The following is a 20291-nucleotide window of genomic DNA, read 5'->3' as shown; positions in this document are numbered from 1 at the left end:
CAACACCTGATGAAGGAGCGTTGCTCCGAAAGCTAGTACTTCCAATTAAACCTGTTGGACCATAACCTGGCGTTGTGTGAGTTTTAACTTTGTATACCCCAGTCCAACACCTGCACCTCCAAAAGATAGGAAATATATATTCTGCAAGTATGGTTCAATTGATGTGGCTTGTAAAAACATTTTAAGCAAGACAAAGATGCAGGCTTATGGTCTATAGTATAAAGATGACTGCTTATTTTCTGCTGTAATGACCTGATTACAAGGAGGTTATGGTGCCATTGTTTTGTAACCCAAATATTGATCACCATTGATTTAAGATAAATAAAACTATAAATTGTTTCCTTTTGTATTTTTTCATTTAAAAAGCGATGTTTATCTAAAACTTATCTATCCATTTTTTAACTTGTTGATAGAAACATGGCTCATTTCCTGATCCCACCAGCGGAAGGATACATTTTGCATAGTAAGTGCAAAATAAAAAATTTGCAAGTCTCACGTTTTAGGATTTCAGCAGTTTCAGCATTTCTGAAGGGAAGTTATTTTGAACATACTTAGAATTATAAATTCCCAGAAATCAGGGGTTGTGTGCGGAGGGGAAACTAAAACTGGTCAGAGGAAAACCAGGAAGGCTGAAGAAGCTGTGATTCAGTCAAAACTGCTAGTAGGACACAACTCTTTTCTTTGGGCTCCAGATATTGAAAACAAAATTCCACAAACAGATTTGTTTTCCATTCTCATCCAGGAACGATCACACAAAGCTGAGCTTGAAAAGTCCAGCTATGTCAACAGCAGAACCTAAAATCCACACTGACTTCGATGAATATTATGGCTACTATGACGATTATGGAAATGATTCGGCATTAATTTACTTATGTGAGAATCATGAACCCAATGCACTTGGAGCCATACTGACACCAGTTTTGTTCAGCCTCACCTTTATTATCAGCCTGGCTGGGAATGCCCTAGTTTTGTGGGTCCTGGTGAGATATGAGAGGCTGAGGACTGTGACGGACATCTTCATTCTGAATCTGGTCACCTCCGATTTACTCTTCACCTTCTCACTCCCTTTCTGGGCTGTGGATCACACGAGAGGATGGATCTTTGGAAAGGCCATGTGCAAAATCATGAGTTCAATTTTCTTCATTGGCTACTACAGTGGGATCATGTTGCTGACACTGATGACCATCGATCGATATTTTATTGTAGTCCATCCTCTGCCTGCTGTCAGAATCAGGAAGGTCTCCTATGCCATAGCAGCCAGCTCAGTCGTTTGGGGAATTAGTATGGCAGCAACAGTCCCTGAGATGATCTTCTCTGATATTGTGGGTCATGAGGAGAACAGGCTGTACTGTATCAGTGACTATCCACCTGAGAGTGCTCAAATATGGGAACTGTTAGGCTATTATCTGCAAAATATCTTGTTCTTCTTCATCCCCTTTGTTGTTATTGTGTTCTGTTATTGGAGAATTCTCAATACTGTCATTAGATGTAAAGCCAAGAAGAAGCACAAGACAGTGAAACTTATCTTGTGGATTGTGGTGGTGTTCTTTGTGTGCTGGACACCTTACAATGTGGTCATCCTCCTGTTCTCTTTGGTAACATTGAAAGTCCCGGCGTTTGAGACCTGTGAGATGAACATCCACTTGACTTACATGTTTTACATTTCCCGGGACCTGGCTTATTGCCACTGTTGTCTCAACCCCTTCTTTTATGCTTTTATGGGGACAAAGTTCAGAAACCATTTAACTTTGATCCTCAGGAAGTATTTTCCTCAGATGGGGATCCATAAGCCACCGAGACACAGACGCAAAAGTCATTATCTGAGCAGTTCAACTGATTATTCCAATGCTTCTTCCACATTTAACACATATCTTTAACTTGTTCATAGGCCAGTGCAAATTGAAACAAGAGATTTCAATTGTTTGCACCCATTGATAAATCCAAACAATTGATTTTGTGTGAGGTAAATTAAACTGTTTATGGTGTGGATTAACTAGGAGAAAGTGAGCACTGCAGATAGTGGAGAGCAGAGTCGAGAGCGTGGTGCTGGAAAAACGCAGCAGGTCAGGCAGCATCCGAGGAGCAGGAGAATCAATGTTTCAGGCATACAGCCAGAATTCCTGGGGAAAGATTTATGCCCGAAACATCAATTCTCCAGCTCCTCGGATGCTGCCTGACGTGCTGTGCTTTTCTAGCACCACACTCTCAGCTAGTGCGGATTAATTCCAATCTAACCAACACAACATACAGTAGCAACCAGGGCAATATGAATATATCCAGCACCATTCACAAGGCAGCATGCATTTATAAAGCATCTTCAAAGTTTGAGGCATTTTGCAACTACACTACTAATCATTTTTAAAAATCATACAACACCAAATAAACACAGGCTTGTTTGGAAGCACTAGTTTTCAGAGCACTGCTCCTTCATTTTTAACTTTGTACACCCCAGTCCAACACCAGCACCTCCAAATCATGACTATTAATTATAATTTAACATCAAATCAAGTCAGCAAATATGATAGGTTACCAAAGGCTTGATCAAAGAGGTGGATTTTAAGAAGCATCTTAAAGTAGGAGTGAGGACAAGAAACCCAGAGGGGAATGGGAGGAAATTCTAGAGTTTACAATCCAGGCCAAGAGTGAATGGGGCTCCCAATGACAACATGAAGAGAGTGAAGAACACAAGCTGAATCCCACCTTTTACGTGGGGTAGGTCCAATCAAACCCTCTAAGCTGTGAGAATGACTCATACTAACCATTCACAATTCAAGGTCATTCCATTCAAATCCTTTACAGTGAGACGTGCAACCAAGTAAGCCCTTTCCAGAGTGAGATATACTCACGCTGACAGTTACCAAATTTGGAACAGAAACAGAGTTTGCTGGAGAAACGCAGCATGCCTGGCAACACCTGTAGAGAGGAAAAGAGAGTTAAGAGCAAACATTTTGAGTCCAGCAACCCTCATTCTGCTACAAATAATAAGTTTCACGTTTGGGAAAGCTTTTATTATGTCTGGGATTAACCCTAAATTAGTAGCCTTTGCCATATGGACTGTAATGGTTCAAGGTGGCAGCAATCCACCCCTTCCTCAATGGTAATTAGGGATGACCAACAAGGTTGGCCTTAAAGGTGACACTTACAATCCATGAATGATTTAAAAGTGTAACACTCTGGCCTCCAGTTGAGGTGATAAGGGTCCCAGCTCCATTCTAAAATCTTGAATGCATGATCTGGATTGATTCTTCACTGTAGTACTGAGGGAGCTGTCTGAATTATCATTATATATCATCAAGACCAGGATTTTAAACACCTGGGACTCTGCTAATACCTGATCTATACACTAAACCACATCCATTTATAACAGCGGACTACGTACAAAAACTCAAACAATTCCATATCCAACCAAGGTCTACCTTTCTCCATTCACAGGACTTAAACTTTGAGTCCTGTCAAGCACCTCCTGAAAGACTAAACATAGTCAAGTTATCTTTATCCATCAACTTAGTTACTTGCTTAGAAAATTAACTGGTTGGTGAGAAGTGGTTTTCTTTACCAAATGCCATGTTGTGGTTCTTTAATAACACAACCAGAGTACCATACCATGCATCTCTAGTTGTCCCTTTGAACAATGTCCCAGTAGCTGAGGTTAACCTACTGGGCTTCTGATTCTATGGTTCTGATGTGCTGTCCTCTTTGAATGTAGGTATTAGATTAGCCTTCCTCCCAATCCATCCATAAGAACATGATCAAGGGGTGTAACAATGCTGTGCTTGTTCTCCAAGCTAGATTTTGATGTTGTTTGCATATGTAATCTTAAGCAAATGCTTGGTTAGATGAATTGATTTAAGAGAGGAAGCCTCCAATTCCACAGTGAGTAAATATACAGAACCACACTAAAACCACTTGTCTTCATTTGATTATGATGCTCAAGTCACATCCAACCTTTTACGTCCAATCAAACCCTGTAAACTGTGAGAATAACTCATAGTTAAGTTAATGTGACTTAAAAGAAGCTCTGGGACTTACATATTAATGAACTGAAACCTGCAACCCATTCTAAAAGGTGAAAGATGGAACAGCAATCTAGGTTTGTTCAATATATCATTTCAGTTGTATGACACTGTAATCTTTTGCTATTAATTCTGTGTCTTATGGGCTTATGCTTCACAACCACCTGATGAAGGAGCAACACTCCAAAAGCTAGTGCTTCCAAATAAACCTGTTGGACTATAACCCGGTGTTGTGTGATTTTTAACTTTGTCCACCCCAGTCCAACACTGGCTCCTCCACATCATTTTAAACAGTCCGACCCCTTGCATTTTTCCACCTAGTCTGACAGAAGTTTTTGGAGTTCATTGACTTTCACATCCTGTAATCTGACACAGAGTTAGGATCAGAACTAAGTGAGTCCACAAACAGCAGAATCCACCTTTGCAAACATCCCCACTGAATTCAAACAAATTAGATTTTTCACAACAGCATAAGATGTTAAAAATTACTATTGTTCAATTATCTTTATTGTTTGTAGCACACTGGTTTAATAGGCCTTTTTGAATCTTAACCCATAATTATAAACCTTATTATCCTGCAGGTTGAGGAGGTAGCATTTTAAAGGTTATGGTAATCTCACTTAGCACTGTTTTTACACAGAGGTTCAAAGGGTGTCAGAATGGTTTACACCCCAAACTAGAGACTTTAGAAGATAATTTGAAGTGATGCTTCGGTACTATGCTTGAGCAGTGCTACATTGTTATCTCATTGCTCATATTAAAATGCACTTTATGTCATTAAACTGCAGATTAATCTACTCTTGTCACTTTACTTAGATGTTATATCATTCAGCGATATTTTCTGAACTATACAACATTTTGTTAACCATTTATTGTCTCATTAATTGTTCGTTATCTGAACAACTGTACAGTTTCTTATTAATTTGTTGGTAGAAGACATTTATTAATTATCATAAACTCTTAAATTGTTAGCTAACTCATTGCATATTATCTCATGATATTTGATTGAGCCAATCATTATTGTACTAACTGCATTTTTCATTCAGCTGTATATTGTCTCATTAAAATTCCTATTTGTGTACTAATTATTTTCCTTATTCAACAGTGCACTATACCATTAACTTATCACTATCTCAGTTATCAGATAGCCCATCAAGCTGGACATTATCTTAACAGTTGTGTGTTTTCTCAACTTCATCAAATTGCTCCTTATCTTATACATCAACACATTATAACATTACTTCTTATGTGTTGAATTACTTTTACATTATCTCATCAACAGCAACAATAATAATGGTAAATATACCTTGACACAAAATCATAGCATAAGAAAATATCCCTTGGTGCTTCATAAGAAGATAATTAATTTAAGCTTGGCACCAAGTCAACAAAGAAGACAGCATGAAGATTACTATGACTGCTTCACCCTTATTTTTTGTACTGATGTGCTGGGCTCCCCCATCACTGATCTGTGCTCTATCTCCACATTCTCCAGCAGACTGCTCCCCACCACCTCTAGAAGGTTATTTGTCTCTGCCTCCACTTCCATCTCCATCTACCTGCTATTGAAGTCCTCTCACAGGTTTTTAGATCATCAACCAGAAGCACAGGGTGGATGATCCATCTGGGCTCTTCCACTGGGACCCTGCATCACAGATACCAGCTTTCAGCTAAATGGATTCACTCTACGTGATATCAAGAAATGGTTAGAGGCACTGGATAGTGCAAGGTCTATGGACTCTGACAACATTCTTGCAATAATGTTGAAGACTTATGCTCCAGAACTTGTGGCAGTCTGTTTCAGTACAATACACAACACTGGCATCTACCCGATAATGTAGAAAATTACCTAGCTATGTCCTCTACACAAAAAGGATAAATCCAATCTAATTACCTCCCCATTAGTCTCCTCTCAATCATCGTGAAAGTGATGAGAGGTGTCATCAATAATGCATTCAAGCAGCGCCTGCTCAGCAATACCCTGCTCAGTGATGCCCAGTTTGGGTTCTGGCAGGGCCACTCAGCTCCTGACCTCATTACAGCCTTGGTTCAAATATGGGCAAAAGAGCGGAATTCCAGAGTTGAGGTGAGAGTGACAGCCCTTGACATCAGAGGAAAACATGGGAAGGTAGTTGTGGTTATGGAGGTCAGGGTCATGATCATCTCTGCAGGAATTCCTCGGGGTAATGTCCTAGGCCCAACCTACTTCATCAGTGTCCTTCCCTCTAACATGAGGTCAGAAAGTCGGGATGTCTGTCAATGATTGCACAATATTCAGCACCACTTGAGACTCTTCAGATACTGAAGCAGTCCATGTTCAAACATAACAAGACTTGGACGATATCCAGATTTGGGCTGATAAGTGACATATTACACTCATGCCACACAAATGCCAGGCAATGGCCATCTCCAAGAGGAGGCAATCAAATCAATGCTCCTTGATATTTAATGGTGTTATTACTTTATCCCCTGCTTCAACATCCTAGGTGTTACCATTGACAATACATTGAACTAAGCTCGTCACATAAACACAGTGGCTTCAAGAGCAGATTGGGGGTAGGAATTTTGCAGCGAGTTACTACTGAATCCTGTCCATCATTTACTAGGTACACGTCAGGAGTGTAATGGCATGCTCCAATTTGCTGGGATGAATGCAGCTCCAACAACATTTAAGAAGCCTGACACCATCCAGGACATAGCAGCACGCCTGACCAGAAGCACATCCACAACCATCCACTCCCTCTATCACTGAAGTTTATTCACTATATTGCACAAGATGCACTGCAGAAATTCACCAAAGATCCTTAGACAACACCTTCTAATCCAAAACCACTACCACCTAGAAGGGCGAGGTCAGGATAAAAATGGGATTACCACTGCAATTTCTCCTCCAAGCTACTGATCATTCTGACTTGGAAATGCATCATTGTTCCTTCATTGTCCCTGGATCAAAATCCCAGAACATACTCCCGAATGGCCTTGTGGGTCTACATATAGCATGTGGACTGCAGTGGTTCGACCAGGCAGCTCACCCAACCAGGGGCCTGGCAATAAATGCTGTCGCAGGCAGCAACTCCGATGTAAATTTGAAAAAAGACTTCTTCATTTGACACAAACGAAAGAGGAATGGCATAGCATGCAGTGATGACGTTGTTCAGAATGACTCATATCTGAACAAGCTGACAACTAACTGCCTTTGAAATGCATTCTTTCAGTTCTGGAGAACTCTCGATAGATCATAACCCTTGCAGATGAGGGAACCGATCAGCTCATCCTTGTTTATCTATCAACATTCTGTACTAAGAAGAATCTTCTGAGGTCAGTCTTTAAATTTACCATTTATTGGTTCTAACTTGATGATCGTTGTCTCCTCCCTGTTACCTGCCAGATTAGTCTGTTCACAGCACATTCTGTTGCAGTTTCTATCCAGATGATTCCAGAGACGGCTATTTCAAACTGAAATTAGCCCACCCCAAACCCCACCCCTTCCCAACCCCTTGGGCGTCGTTTAGATGGTGTGTGGCTGTGTGAATGGTTAACTGTTTGAAACTGGTTTAGATCAAAACAATATGTCAGGATTTTTATCTGCAAAGTCGAGAGAGACAACTGGCAACAGAGTGAAGTGTTGTGCAAAGAAAGATTCAAGTATAGAGGAGGAACACCAATTATGGAGAGGAAATACAGGTACTGAGGAGAAATACAGGTACAGAGCAGGATACAGATAGAGATACAAGAGTGGGAGAAGGTACAGGTCCTAAGGAAGATAAAGGCATGCAGGAAGATAAAGGCATGCAGGAAGATACAGGTAAGCAGGAAGATACAGCCACACAGAAAAATACAGCCACGCAGGAAGATACAGCCACGCAGGAAGATACAGCCACGCAGAAAAATACCACTCCCTATCACAGCCAAGGCCTGAATAGGTTTAACTCGTCCTGACCTTCCCTCAGAATTGAAGCCAGGTGTGAAGTGGCCTTTAAGCAATCAATTAATGACCTCAACTGGGGCAAGAGTTTGTAGGCTGTCAGTAGAACAAAGAGTCAAAAAGTGTGGTGCTGGAAAAGCACAGCTGGTCAGGCAGCTTCCGAGGAGCAGGAGAGTCGATATTTCAAGCATAAGCTCTTCATCAGGGATAAATGTCTTTCCCAGAGCTACACCTTTTGACTCTGATCTCCAACATATTCAGTTCTCACTTTTTCCTACTAGAATAAAGAGTCAATGATGAAGGATAATTCACAGCCATCAGCACAGAGCCCATGTATTTACAGTTCTGGATAAAAGACCTGTACAATGATAAATTCTAACAAAATCCATTTTCAAGGTTTATACATGAATAATGTCCAGCCAGTCAAGGTACTGGAGAACAATTAAGGCATTAACTTTCTCAGGAGAGGAACTTTTTATTAGAGAAAATTGATAAGTGCAAAATAATTATCATGATGTAATAACTAAAGCATTAAAGCAACCATCCTAAACTTTAATGTTTGGAGAGTGTTAAAGTCTAGCTTTGGTCTGTAAATATCTTTGAATTTTCAGCTGGAAATTGCACCAAACAGCCTGACAGTTACACTCAGCAGGGTAATCATTCAAACCCACTGCCAATTTCATCTTGCCAATAAACAAATCTGAGAAAGCTCTTTCTATTTTTCACATTAGAATCTTTTCATCTGTTTTAGCAAATCTTCCATCTACATTTTATGATAATGTGTTGAACCATATTCTGCAATAGTTACATTTATCTACGATCATCTGCACAAGAGCCTCCCCCGTTCCTGCAGATAAAAGAGTCATAGAGTCATGGAGATGTACAGCATGGAAACAGACCCTTCGGTCCAACCCGTCCATGCCGACCAGATATCCCAACCCAATCTAGTCCCACCTATTGTCTATTGTCTATTGTCACCTGCCAGCACTCGGCCCATATCCCTCCTAACCTTTCCTATTCATGCACCCACCCAGATGCCTTTTAAATGTTGTAATTGTACCAGCCTCCACCACTTCCTCTGGCAGCTCATTCCATACAGGTACCACCCTCTGTGTGAAAACGTTGTCCCTTGGGTCTCTTTTATATCTTTTCCCTCTCACCCTAAACCTATGCCTTCTAGTTCTGGACTCCCTGACCCCAGGGAAAAGACTTTGTCTATTTATCCTAAACCTGTGCTACCCCAGGGAAAAGACTTTGTCTATTTATCCTATCCATGCCCCTCTTGATTTTGTAAACCTCTATAAGGTCACTCCTTAGCCTCTGACGCTCCAGGGAAAACAGCCCCAGCCTCTTCAGCTTCCCCCATAGATCAAATCCTCCAACCCTGGCAACATCCTTGTAAATCTTTTCTGAACCCTTTCAAGTTTCACAACATCTTTCTGATAGGAAGGAGACCAGAATTGCATGCAATATTTCAATAGTGGCCTAGTCAATGTCCTGTACAGCCGCAACATGACCTCCCAATTCCTGTGACCAATAAAAGAAAGCATACCAAATGCCTTCTTCACTATCCTTTCTACCTGTAACTCCACTTTCAAGGAGCTATGAACCTGCACTCCAAAGTTTCTTTGTTCAGCAACACTCCCTAGGACCTTGCCATTAAGCGTAAAAGTCCTGCTAAGGTTTGCTTTCCCAAAATGCAGCACCTCGCATTTATCTGAATTAAACTCTATCTGCCACTTCTCAGCCCATTGGCCCATCTGATCCAGATCCTGTTGTAATCTGAGGTAACCCTCTTCGCTGTCCACTACACCTCCAATTTTGGTGTCATTGCAAACTTACTAACTGTACCTCTTATGCTCGCATCCAAATCATTGATGTAAATGACAAAATGTACTGGACCCAGCACTGGTCCTTGTGGCAGTCCACTGGTTACAGGCCTCCAGTCTGAAAACCAACCCTCCACCACCACCCTCTGTCTTCTACCTTTGAGGGATTCTGGGTAACCCAAGATGGAGGACAGGAAATATTTCTGGCTGTAACAGCTGCTCCTTTTTTGAGGTATTTAGGTGTAACTAACTGAAGAAGTTAGCAAAAGATTGATAAGTGCAGAGCTGTAGACACTATTAACTTGGACTTTCATAAAGCCTTCTATAATGTTCCACATGGTGGACCTATTAGTATAGTTAAGTCACATGGGATTCAGGGTGAGCTTGCCGAGTTGGATGCATAATTGGCTTAATGGCAGGAGACAGAGAGTGGTGGTGAAAGGTTGTTTTTCTGACTGGAGGCCTGTCCCCAGTGTTCCACATGGAATAGTTCTGGGTCCACTTTTGTTTTCCATTTACATAAATGATTTGGATGCGAATATTGAAAGCATGGTTAGTAAGTTTGTGAGCAACACCAAAATTGGTGGCATAGTAGACAGTAAAGAAGGTTTTCTAAGATTACAAAGGGATCTTGATCAAATGGGTCAATGGGCTAAAAAATGGCTGATGGAGTTCAACCTGAATAAATGTGAGATATTACATTTTGGTACAACAAACAAGGGTAGGGCTTATACAATTAATGGTACGGCCTTGGTTATTGTAGAACAAAGGGACCCAGGTGTTCAAATACATAATTCTTTGAAATTTGTACCATATATAGGCAAGGTGGCTAAAAAGGTGCTTAGCACACTTATTTTTATTGCTCAGTCCTTTGAGCATAGGCAATGGGAAGTGATGTTGTACAGGACATTAGTGAGGCCTCTTCTGGAATACTGTGTTGAGTTCAGGTCTCACAGTTATAGGGAAAACATTTGCCACCCTCCAATCATCTGGTACTAATCCAATGGACAGTGATGATGCAAAAATCATCACTAAATGCTCAGCAATCTCTTCCTCACTTCCCATAGAAATCTAGGATATATCTCATTTGGATTAGTGGTGCTGGAAGAGCACAGCAGTTCAGGCAGCATCCAAGTAGCTTCGAAATCGACGTTTCGGGCAAAGGGCTTTTGCCCGAAACATCGATTTCGAAGCTACTTGGATGCTGCCTGAACTGCTGTGCTCTTCCAGCACCACTAATCCAGAATCTGGTTTCCAGCATCTGCAGTCATTGTTTTTACCTTATATCTCATTTGGCCCAGACAATGTTTTTCAAAATTCATCACGTTTTTCAAAATTTCCAGCTCCTTCTTAACATCAACCTGTTCAATCACATCAGTCTGTTTCATGCTGTCCTCACAAACGTCAAGGTCCCTCTCACCAGTGAATACCGATGCAAAGTATCCATTAAGGACCTCCCCTACCTCCTCCGACTCCAGATGCAAGTTCCCTCCACTATCCCTGATCGGCCCTACCCTCGCTCTGTTCCTCACATAGTGTAGAATGCCTTAGAGTTTTCCTTAATCCTACCCGCTAATGCTTTTTCATGCCCTCTTCTAATTCTCCTAAGTCCACTCTTCCGTTCCTTCCTGGTTACCTTGTAACCCTCTAGACCCCTGTCTGATCCTTGTCTCCTCTATCTTAAGTAAACTCCCTTCTTCTTCTTGACTAGATGTTCCACACTCCTTGTCACCCAAGGTTCCTTCACCCTACCATCCTTTTCTTGCCTCAGTGGGACAAACCTATCTCTCACTCACAGCAAGTGCTCCCTAAACATCCTCCACATTTCTGTTGTGCATTTCCCTGAAAATATCTGCTTCTAATTTATGCTCCACAGTTCCTTCTTAATAGCATTATTATTCCCACTTCCCCAATTAAATACTTTCCCATACCACCTGCTCCTATCCCTCTCTGTGTATATAGTAAAGATCAGGGAGTTGTGATCACTATCACTGAAATCCTGTCCCCTGAGATCTGACACCTGACCTGGTTCGTTGCCGAGCACCAAATCGAATATGGCCTCCGGTCTAGTTGACCAATCTACATATTGAGTCATAGAGTCATAGAGATGTACAGCATGGAAACAGACCCTTTGGTCCAATCCGTCCAAGCCGACCAGATATCCCAACCCAATCCAGTCCCACCTGCCAGCACCTGGCCCATATCCCTCCAAACCCTTCCTATTCATATACCCATCCAAATGCCTCTTAAATGTTGCAATTGTACCAGCCTCCACCACATCCTCTGGCAGCTTATTCCATACACGCACCACCCTCTGCGTGAAAAAGTTGCCCCTTAGGTCTCTCTTATATCTTTCCCCACTCACCCTAAACCTATGCCCTCTAGTTCTGGACTCCCCAACCCCAGGGAAAATTTATCCAATCCATGCCCCTCAATTTTGTAAACCTCTATAAGGTCACCCCTCAGCCTCCGACACTGTTGTGAAAACAGCCCCAGCCAGTTCAGCCTCTCCCTTTAGCTCAGATCCTCCAACCCTGGGAACATCCTTCTAAGTCTTTTCTGAACCCTTTCAAGTTTCACAACATCTTTCCGAGAGGAAGGAGACCAGAACTGCACGCAGTATTCCAATAGTGGCGTAACCAATGTCCTGTACAGCCGCAACATGATCTCCCAGCACTCCAATGTCTATGAATACATGAATTCATACAGTAAAGGCAGGTTCACTCTGGTGTCAGTTTCTTTCTCTCTCCTTCTCCTGCACTGACCTCACCATCAGGAATCCGTGGACACACCTGACAAAATCTGCTCCATCCAAACTATTTTAACTAAGGAGGTTCAAATCAATGTTAAGTAAGTTAAAGTCACCCATGACAACAACCCTGTTACTTCTGCACTTTTCCAAAACTTGCCTCCCAATCTGCTCCTCTGTGTTTCAGTTGCTCTTGGGGGGTCTGTAGAAAACTCCCAATAAAGTGACTGCTCCTTTCCTGTTTCTGACTTCTACCCATACTAACTCAGCAGCTAAACCCTCCTCGATGACCTCCCTTTCTGCAGCTGTTACACTATCCCTGATTAGCAATGCCACTCCTGCACCTCTTTTTACCTCCCTCGTCTTTCCTTTTGAAACATCTAAATCCTTGAACATCCAATAACTATTCCAGCCCCTGTAACATCCAAGTCTCTGTAATGGCCACAACATCGTAGCTCCAAGTACTGATCCATGCTCTAAGTTCATCACCTTTATCCCTGACACTTTTTGCATTAAAATAAACACTCTTCAACCTTTCACACTGACTGCAACTTTGCTCTATCAAGTGACTATCCCTCCTCACAGACTCTTGCACACCGCATTTGCCTGTTCACCAGCTATCCCATCCTCTGATCCGTAGCTCCATTTCCCAACCCCCTACCAGTCTAGTTTAAACCCTCCCGAAGTACTCTAGCAAACCTCCCGCCCAGGATATTGATGACCCTCCAGTTCAGGTGCAACCCGTCCTCCTTGTACAGGAGCCACCTTCTCCAGAAGGTAGCCCAATGATTCACACATATGAAGCTCTCGCTCCTCCCCAATCCTGCAGCCACGTGTTCAGCTGCACTTGTTTTCTGTTCCTGGCCTCACTAGCCCGTGGCACCAGTAGCAATCCTGAGATTATAACTCTGCTCTTCCTGTTTTTTAGCTTCCAACCTAATTCCCTATATTCACTGTTCAAGTCCTCATCTCTTTTCCTAATGCATGAAGCTCACACAGAGTGCCATGGCAGACACAATGGGCCCAATGTCCTCTTTCTGTACTGTGAGAAACAAATCTCACTCACTTCAATAATTTCAGTCTGAGACAAGATCTGAATCAGTTGTGTCATTTATTTTACACTTGCAAGTGGGTGTGATGTCCAGTGTCTATAAGGCAGAGGACATACACACCAAATTCAATTCATACACAACATTTATATGATTTAATTTCTATTGTTTTACACTGCTCCCTCCCCTGTTTACATCCTCCACTTCCCTAAGACCGGCCCCCATTACCCCTGTTTATCTCTTGCCTTATCCGGCCTTGTCTGTGACAAAATGCTTATTTCTGGCCTCACAAGGCTGTTTGACCTCATCCTGCTGTAGGTCATTGTTGGGCATATTCTTTCTTCATCATTATCTACCCCCTTCATCTGTGCCTTTCCCGAGGCTGTTCTGATCCCTATGACCCTTTTAATTGGGGTTTGTTCCTCTGTCTCTGTAAAAGTGGGAAACAGATGTTTATACCTACTGTTTGTACAGGCGTATCTAGCTTAACTTCATCCCTCACAACATCTTATCTACTTGCCCATAATGTCTACCATTGTTTTGAAGTCACATTTCATTCTGACACACAGTTTTAGCTAATACAAAAACAATTATATATTTCCTCCACATCGTTTCCATTCTTGTTGACTCAGCTCGTGGCTAAAACAATTACACACTGGTGTGAGTTCATTTTACTTTGTAAAATGGAATTGCAGAATTGCAGAAGTAACATTAATTTACCTATATCCCACAGTACCATAACAGTTCTGTGATCAGAGCTGCTGTTGCAGTGTCTGACAGCCTTGGTGCATGCTCACTTACGTGTTTGGCTTTTCATCAATGTGTAAGTTCAGATGCAATTCGCACTGGAGTCCCCGTGTGCCTCCCATTCAAAAAGGGGGTGGCTGCCTTTAAGAAACAGAGTCCAAGACATTCCCCTTCCTGGTCTGTACAGCCACTGATCAGGGCATCCATCATGCACAACAGCAGGCAGTTCAAATGTAAGATGCCCACTGTGACTCAATGAATAGGTCTGGCTTAATCACACACCACAACCGGGAGTTTTGTCACTTCACTCTCTTCTCCCCAAACACCAAGTTTTATATCCAGCACTTTCTGACACAAAACCCAATGTTCTATGGATTATTGACTTTGTTCAGTTATTGTGCAAAACCTTCAACTTCTGCACTAGTGTAAAACCACCTCTTACAGATCGTTGCCAACTAAACACTCATGACAGATGTCTTTCCATCAAAGTCAATACTGGGTGTGTATAGATTGGCTCTTGCTGAGGAGAGGAAATGTGACAAAATGTAAAAGGTACTTCGGTGAATGCCAATCTTCCAGTTAGACCACAATTAATGGGCACAGCTTTCACTTCCGCTTTTCCAGAACATTCAGTCGGAGAAGAACAGAAGGGTTTGCCCTGCATCAGTGTAAGCCCTGCACTGCTTCAAGCTAACCACAAGACAAGGTCCTATGATGAATTAACCTTTAACTTTATTCTTGGTTGTGTTGCTTTAAAATAAAGTGTGTTACATATAAACCTTTATTTTTTTTTTCTCCATAGCTTATTGTGCCAACCACTGCACCACACCCAGAATTTCCTCTTTCTTAAGATCACAGAACAGACACCATGGAACAGTCTTTTTCAAATTATTCAGATTATTACGATTATTATTATTATGATGAATCTAACACAACAGCAGATTATCAGCAGTTTGTTCACTTATGTGAGAACATTCACATTAATCTATTTGGAGCCATGTTCACACCAGTTTTGTTCAGCCTCGCCTTTATTATCAGCCTGGCTGGGAATGCCCTAGTTTTGTGGGTCCTGGTGAGATATGAGAGGCTGAGGACTGTGACGGACATCTTCATTCTGAATCTGGTCACCTCCAATTTACTCTTCACCTTCTCACTCCCTTTCTGGGCTGTGGATCACACGAGAGGATGGATCTTTGGAAAGGCCATGTGCAAACTCATGATTTCAATTTTCTTCATTGGCTACTACAGTGGGATGATGTTGCTGACACTGATGACCATCGATCGATACTTTGCAGTGGTTCACTCTTTGTACGCTTTCAGAGTCAGGAAGGTCTCCTATGCCGTGACAGCCAGCATAGTCGTTTGGGGAATTAGTTTCGCGGCAACAATCCCTGAGATGATCTACTCTGATATACATCTTCGGATGGAAGGACTGTACTGTTTTAGTATCTATCCACCTGAGAGTGCTCAAATATGGGAGCTGTTTGGCTGTTATCTGCAAAATATCTTGTTCTTCCTCATCCCATTTATTGTTATTGTGTTCTGTTATTGGAGAATTCTCAATACTGTCATTAGATGCAAAGCCAGGAAGAAGCACAAGACAGTGAAACTTATCTTCTGGATTGTGGTGGTGTTCTTTGTGTGCTGGACACCTTACAATGTGGTCATCTTCCTGTACTCTTTGGTAACATTGAAAGTCCCAGCGTTCAAAACCTGTGAGATGAACAACCGTCTGGAGTATGCTTTGTACATTTCCCGGAACCTGGCTTATTGCCACTGTAGTCTCAATCCCTTCTTTTATGCTTTTGTGGGGACAAAATTCAGGACCCATTTAATCAGGCTTTTGAGTAAATGTTTCCCCCGTTTGAAAATTTGCAGAGAACTCAGTACCACCTCTGGCAACAGTAGCAAACGCATCAACTCCCGGAATTACTCAGATACCGACATGCCCCTGCATTCAATTGGGTCTTGAACTGTAGGCCCCAAAGTCTGGAAGCAAAATCTAATGATCCATTGGAGGGAGGGTGGGATACTCAGAGCCTCCTTCCGCCCCATTCTCAGCCATCCGCTATACAAAGGGACAAAGTTGGAGACTCACCATGACAGAGTCCATCTGTTCTGGGCCTTCCCAGAAATGTGTCAACAATCCCATTCTCAGCATGGGTCAGTCTGCCAACCCCATTCCCCAAAATGGATCAGTCCAGCAATCTCACCCTCTCCAGAATAAGTTAGTCTGATAACCCCATCCCCCTCTCTACAATGGGTCAGTCTGACAACACCCCCCACCCCACTTTCCACAATGAGGCAGTCTGATAATCTCACCCTCCCCGTAATGGATGAATCTGACATCCCTACTTCCCCCAGAACGGGTCTTTCAACAATTCCACATTCCCCAGAATGGGTCAGGTCAATCCAAAGACCCCCACTTCCACACAATGGGTCAGTCTGATGACACCACCCTCTCCAGAGTGGGTCAGTCTGGTGACTCCACTTCTCCAGAATGGGTCAGTCTGATGAGTCCCCCCCTCCCCCCAGAGTGGGTCAGTCTGGTGACCTCACCTCTCCAGAAGGGTCAGTCTGACAACCCCACCTCCCAGAATGGGTCAGTCTGATGACCCCACCCTCCCCAGAGTGGGTCAGCCTGCCAATTGCACAAATTAAGATTAGACCAAGGCTCTTTGAGATTTGGGCAAACACATCTTTTTATCTCTTAACTGTCAGGTGGGAAATTGTTTCAAAGGGACAGGGATGTAAGCCAAAAACGGGATGAATGAGTAGCTGTGGTCAAACAAAAGCTGACCAGGTGGAAGTGATGCTCCTTTGTTGTTGTGGGTAAGAATCTGCTCATCAGCAGTACGCTACTTTCCGTGTTGCTGTATGTGGTGAAGTTTTGGCTTGCTCCCCACTTCTGTACCATAGTTATCACCCAGTCTGTTTTCTGCTTTATCCAGAGGTTGAAGATAGACCATGCTCAAAGCAACATGATGTATAAATCCCTGAACTGACCTCAACCTCATCCTGCTGGCCATGTTATTTAGAGTCATACAGCATGGAAACAGCCCCTTCATCCCAACTAATCTACGTTGACCAGGTTTCCTAAACTAAAGTAGTCCCATTTGCCTGTGTTTGGCCCATATCCCTCTAAATATTTCCTATTTATGTACCAGGTCTTTTTAAATGTTGTAGCTATACTCGCCTCTACCACTTCCTCTATCAGTTAATTCCATGTACGAAAAAGTTGTCCTTCAGTTCCCTTTTAAAACTTCCTCCTTAAAAATATGCCCTCTAGTTTTGAACTCCCCTACCCTAGGGAAAAGACCTTTGCTATTCACTTTATTTGTGCCCTTCCTGATTTTATAAAAATCTATAAGATCACCCCTCAGTCTACAATGCTCCAGGGAAAAATGGCTCAGCCTATCCAGCCTCTCTCTATAACTCAAACCCTCCAGTCCTGGTAACAAACTTGTAATATTTTTCTGCGCCCTTTCCAATTTAATAATACCCTTCTTATAGCAGAGCAACCAGCACTGTATGCAGTACTCCAAAAGTGGCCTCACCAATGCACAAACAGCTATAATATGACATCCCAACTCCAATGCTCAATGCTCTGAGCCATGAAGCCAAGTGTGCCAAATGCCTTTTTCACCACCCTGTCTACCTGTGATGCTGGTTTCAAGGAATTATGCACCTGAACCTCCAGATCGTTCTGTTTAACAATACTCCTCAGGGCCCTACCATTAACTGTGTAAGTCTATACCTTGTTCATCTGACCCAACGTGTTTAGTGTGCAGCTGCATCAAGCTGTGCATGGACCCTTAGTGGGGACTGCAGGTGCTGGAGTCAAAAGTGTGGTGCTGAAAAAACACAGCTGGAAAAAAGGCAGCATCCAAACAACAGGAGAGTCTACGTTTTGAGCACAAGCTCTGAAGAGTTTATGTTTGAAACGTAGACCATCAGTACGCAAACATTAGGTATCACCCCACATCATGCTTGAAACTATCCCTGATGCTGTGAAGAATGAGCCTTGCCACGTTTTTGCCGAATGCTCCAGTTCATTGCTCTGTGCTGAGTCCCTGGTCCTTCACTGAGATGTTAATGCAGAGCTGCTTCATCAATGACCTTCCATCCATCAAAAGGTCAGAAGTGGCAATGTGTTCCAATGATTGTTCAGCATCGTTCGCAACTCCTCAAATACTGAAACCGTCCAAGGGGGAACGATTGCTGTCAATGGGCTTTCGGACAGAGCATACTGAGGAGTTGAAACTGTAGAACGTGGTGTACCTTACAAAGAATGTGCATTGTGAATCAAGAGTATTGAAAATGTATTGAGACACCTTAATGTGTAGAGAAAACAAAATGGCTATGAACTTTCTGGTAATTTCGAATTGAGCTTGGGCTGTGTAATTAACATGAAATGTATTTTGTAAATATTAAGAGTATTATAATTTGTGTTGATTTGAACATTCAGTATGGGGACAAACTGAATTTCATTGAAAATCTTTTAGTAAAAATATTTTGTTATTTTTTTTTCCATTCTTTTTGGAAAAAAGTATATTTTAAGAAAACAATAAAATCCCACATTCACCAGAATGTGCTGGTCTGACTGTCCCACACTTCTCAGAATGAGTCCTTCTGACAATCCCCCTATTATCAGAATGGATCAGCCCTCTCTCCACATAATGGGTCAGGCTGAAAATCCCATCCTCACTAGAATGCGGTGGTCTGACTATCCCAATCCCCCCACCCATCTCCACCCCGCCCCTCACCCCCCACCATCTCAATAAGTCAGTCAGACAATAGCATCCTCATAATGCATGCTCATTCTAATAAGTGAGAACAGACATTTTTGTTTTATACATTTTTGTAACTTGCGTTTTTATTATGTCCACTTAATATATCAAACTTTGTGTGAAAAGTACATGGAGTATAAAAATGAATTTGATATACTTTAGCAAAAGGCATACCTGAAAATATAAAAGGCTGTAAGGTGTTAAAAGTGACAACATGCTTTGAGTAGACACTAATTACAAGTTACCTAGTTCATTTCTATTTTACACTGGCTTGTCAAGGACACACTGGGTATGAGTCTGATACATGTTGGCACCATTAAGATATCTCATTGCTTCTATTGTCTAAGTACTCTGGAATTATTACATCAATGTAAACCATTTTATTAAATGACATATGCAAAATGGAATGAAATAAAATAATTTTCTGGAAATTGATTCAGAAGTGGACAATAATGTGAAATGAAAATCACTCCAGGAATGCGAGAAGAGAGAAAGACTTTGAAATCTGCAGGGCTAGATGGTAAATGTCTACATGACCGACTGATTGATTCTTTGTTGGATTTCAGCAGCTTTTATTAATAGATAATAACCAAGGTGCAAGCGACTAACAATGAGAAAGCATGTCAGGCTCATTAGAGGGCTCGTGTTATGCAGGTATTGTCCCTGCCTCTCAGCCAGAAGTCCAAGAGTCACTTGTTTCCGAGGTGTGTAATACTGCATTTGTACAGGTTGTTTAAAAATATATATGTGGCCCATAAATCTATTGTCAGATGTGGCAAAGCTGTTGACACAAATCAGATACATTTGACTGTCTAATCAGCACTAGCCTGAGTGACGCCTGCACTGATCCCCTGTGTCTGAAATAATTGACTTCCAACAACCACGGCCATCTTTCGTTTGTGCCAGGTATGGCCGCAACCAGCTCTCTCTGATTCTTTTGGCTCTCTTTTTGCCAGGACCCCTTGATTCCATGCTCAATGAAATGCTGCTTTGATGGTGAGGGCAGCCATCCTCACTTCTCCTCTTGAATTCTTCTGTCCATGATTAGACGAAGGTTGTAATGACGTCAGGACCCGAGTGGACCCAAGTTAGATGTCAATGAGCAGGTGATTGTTGAGAAAGTGCTACTTGATAGCACTGTCAAAAGCACCATCACTTCGCTAATGGAGCAATCTTGTTTTAGCTCACA

General features: G+C 42.2%; 2 protein-coding genes across 2 annotated transcripts; both read left to right on the top strand.

Annotated features, from left to right (window-relative positions):
- The first annotated feature begins 456 nt into the window (after window positions 1-456).
- On the top strand, window positions 457-2056 carry LOC140465118 (C-C chemokine receptor type 3-like). The gene has a single exon (XM_072560986.1). It carries the CDS (start codon window positions 780-782, stop codon window positions 1875-1877), a length of 1098 nt encoding a protein of 365 aa, XP_072417087.1. The 5' UTR covers window positions 457-779; the 3' UTR covers window positions 1878-2056.
- A 5170-nt stretch (window positions 2057-7226) lies between these two features.
- LOC140464898 (C-C chemokine receptor type 3-like) lies at window positions 7227-19488 on the top strand. The gene is made up of 2 exons (XM_072560492.1): window positions 7227-7331; window positions 15115-19488. Exon 2 carries the CDS (start codon window positions 15181-15183, stop codon window positions 16282-16284), a length of 1104 nt encoding a protein of 367 aa, XP_072416593.1. The 5' UTR covers window positions 7227-7331; window positions 15115-15180; the 3' UTR covers window positions 16285-19488.
- Window positions 19489-20291: the final 803 nt, after the last annotated feature.

Source organism: Chiloscyllium punctatum, chromosome 41, assembly GCF_047496795.1.
Source record: "Chiloscyllium punctatum isolate Juve2018m chromosome 41, sChiPun1.3, whole genome shotgun sequence".
Classification (NCBI taxonomy): domain Eukaryota; kingdom Metazoa; phylum Chordata; class Chondrichthyes; order Orectolobiformes; family Hemiscylliidae; genus Chiloscyllium; species Chiloscyllium punctatum.
The sequence above is the reverse complement of the archived record's forward strand: the minus strand, read 5'-3'. Positions and strand labels throughout refer to the sequence as shown.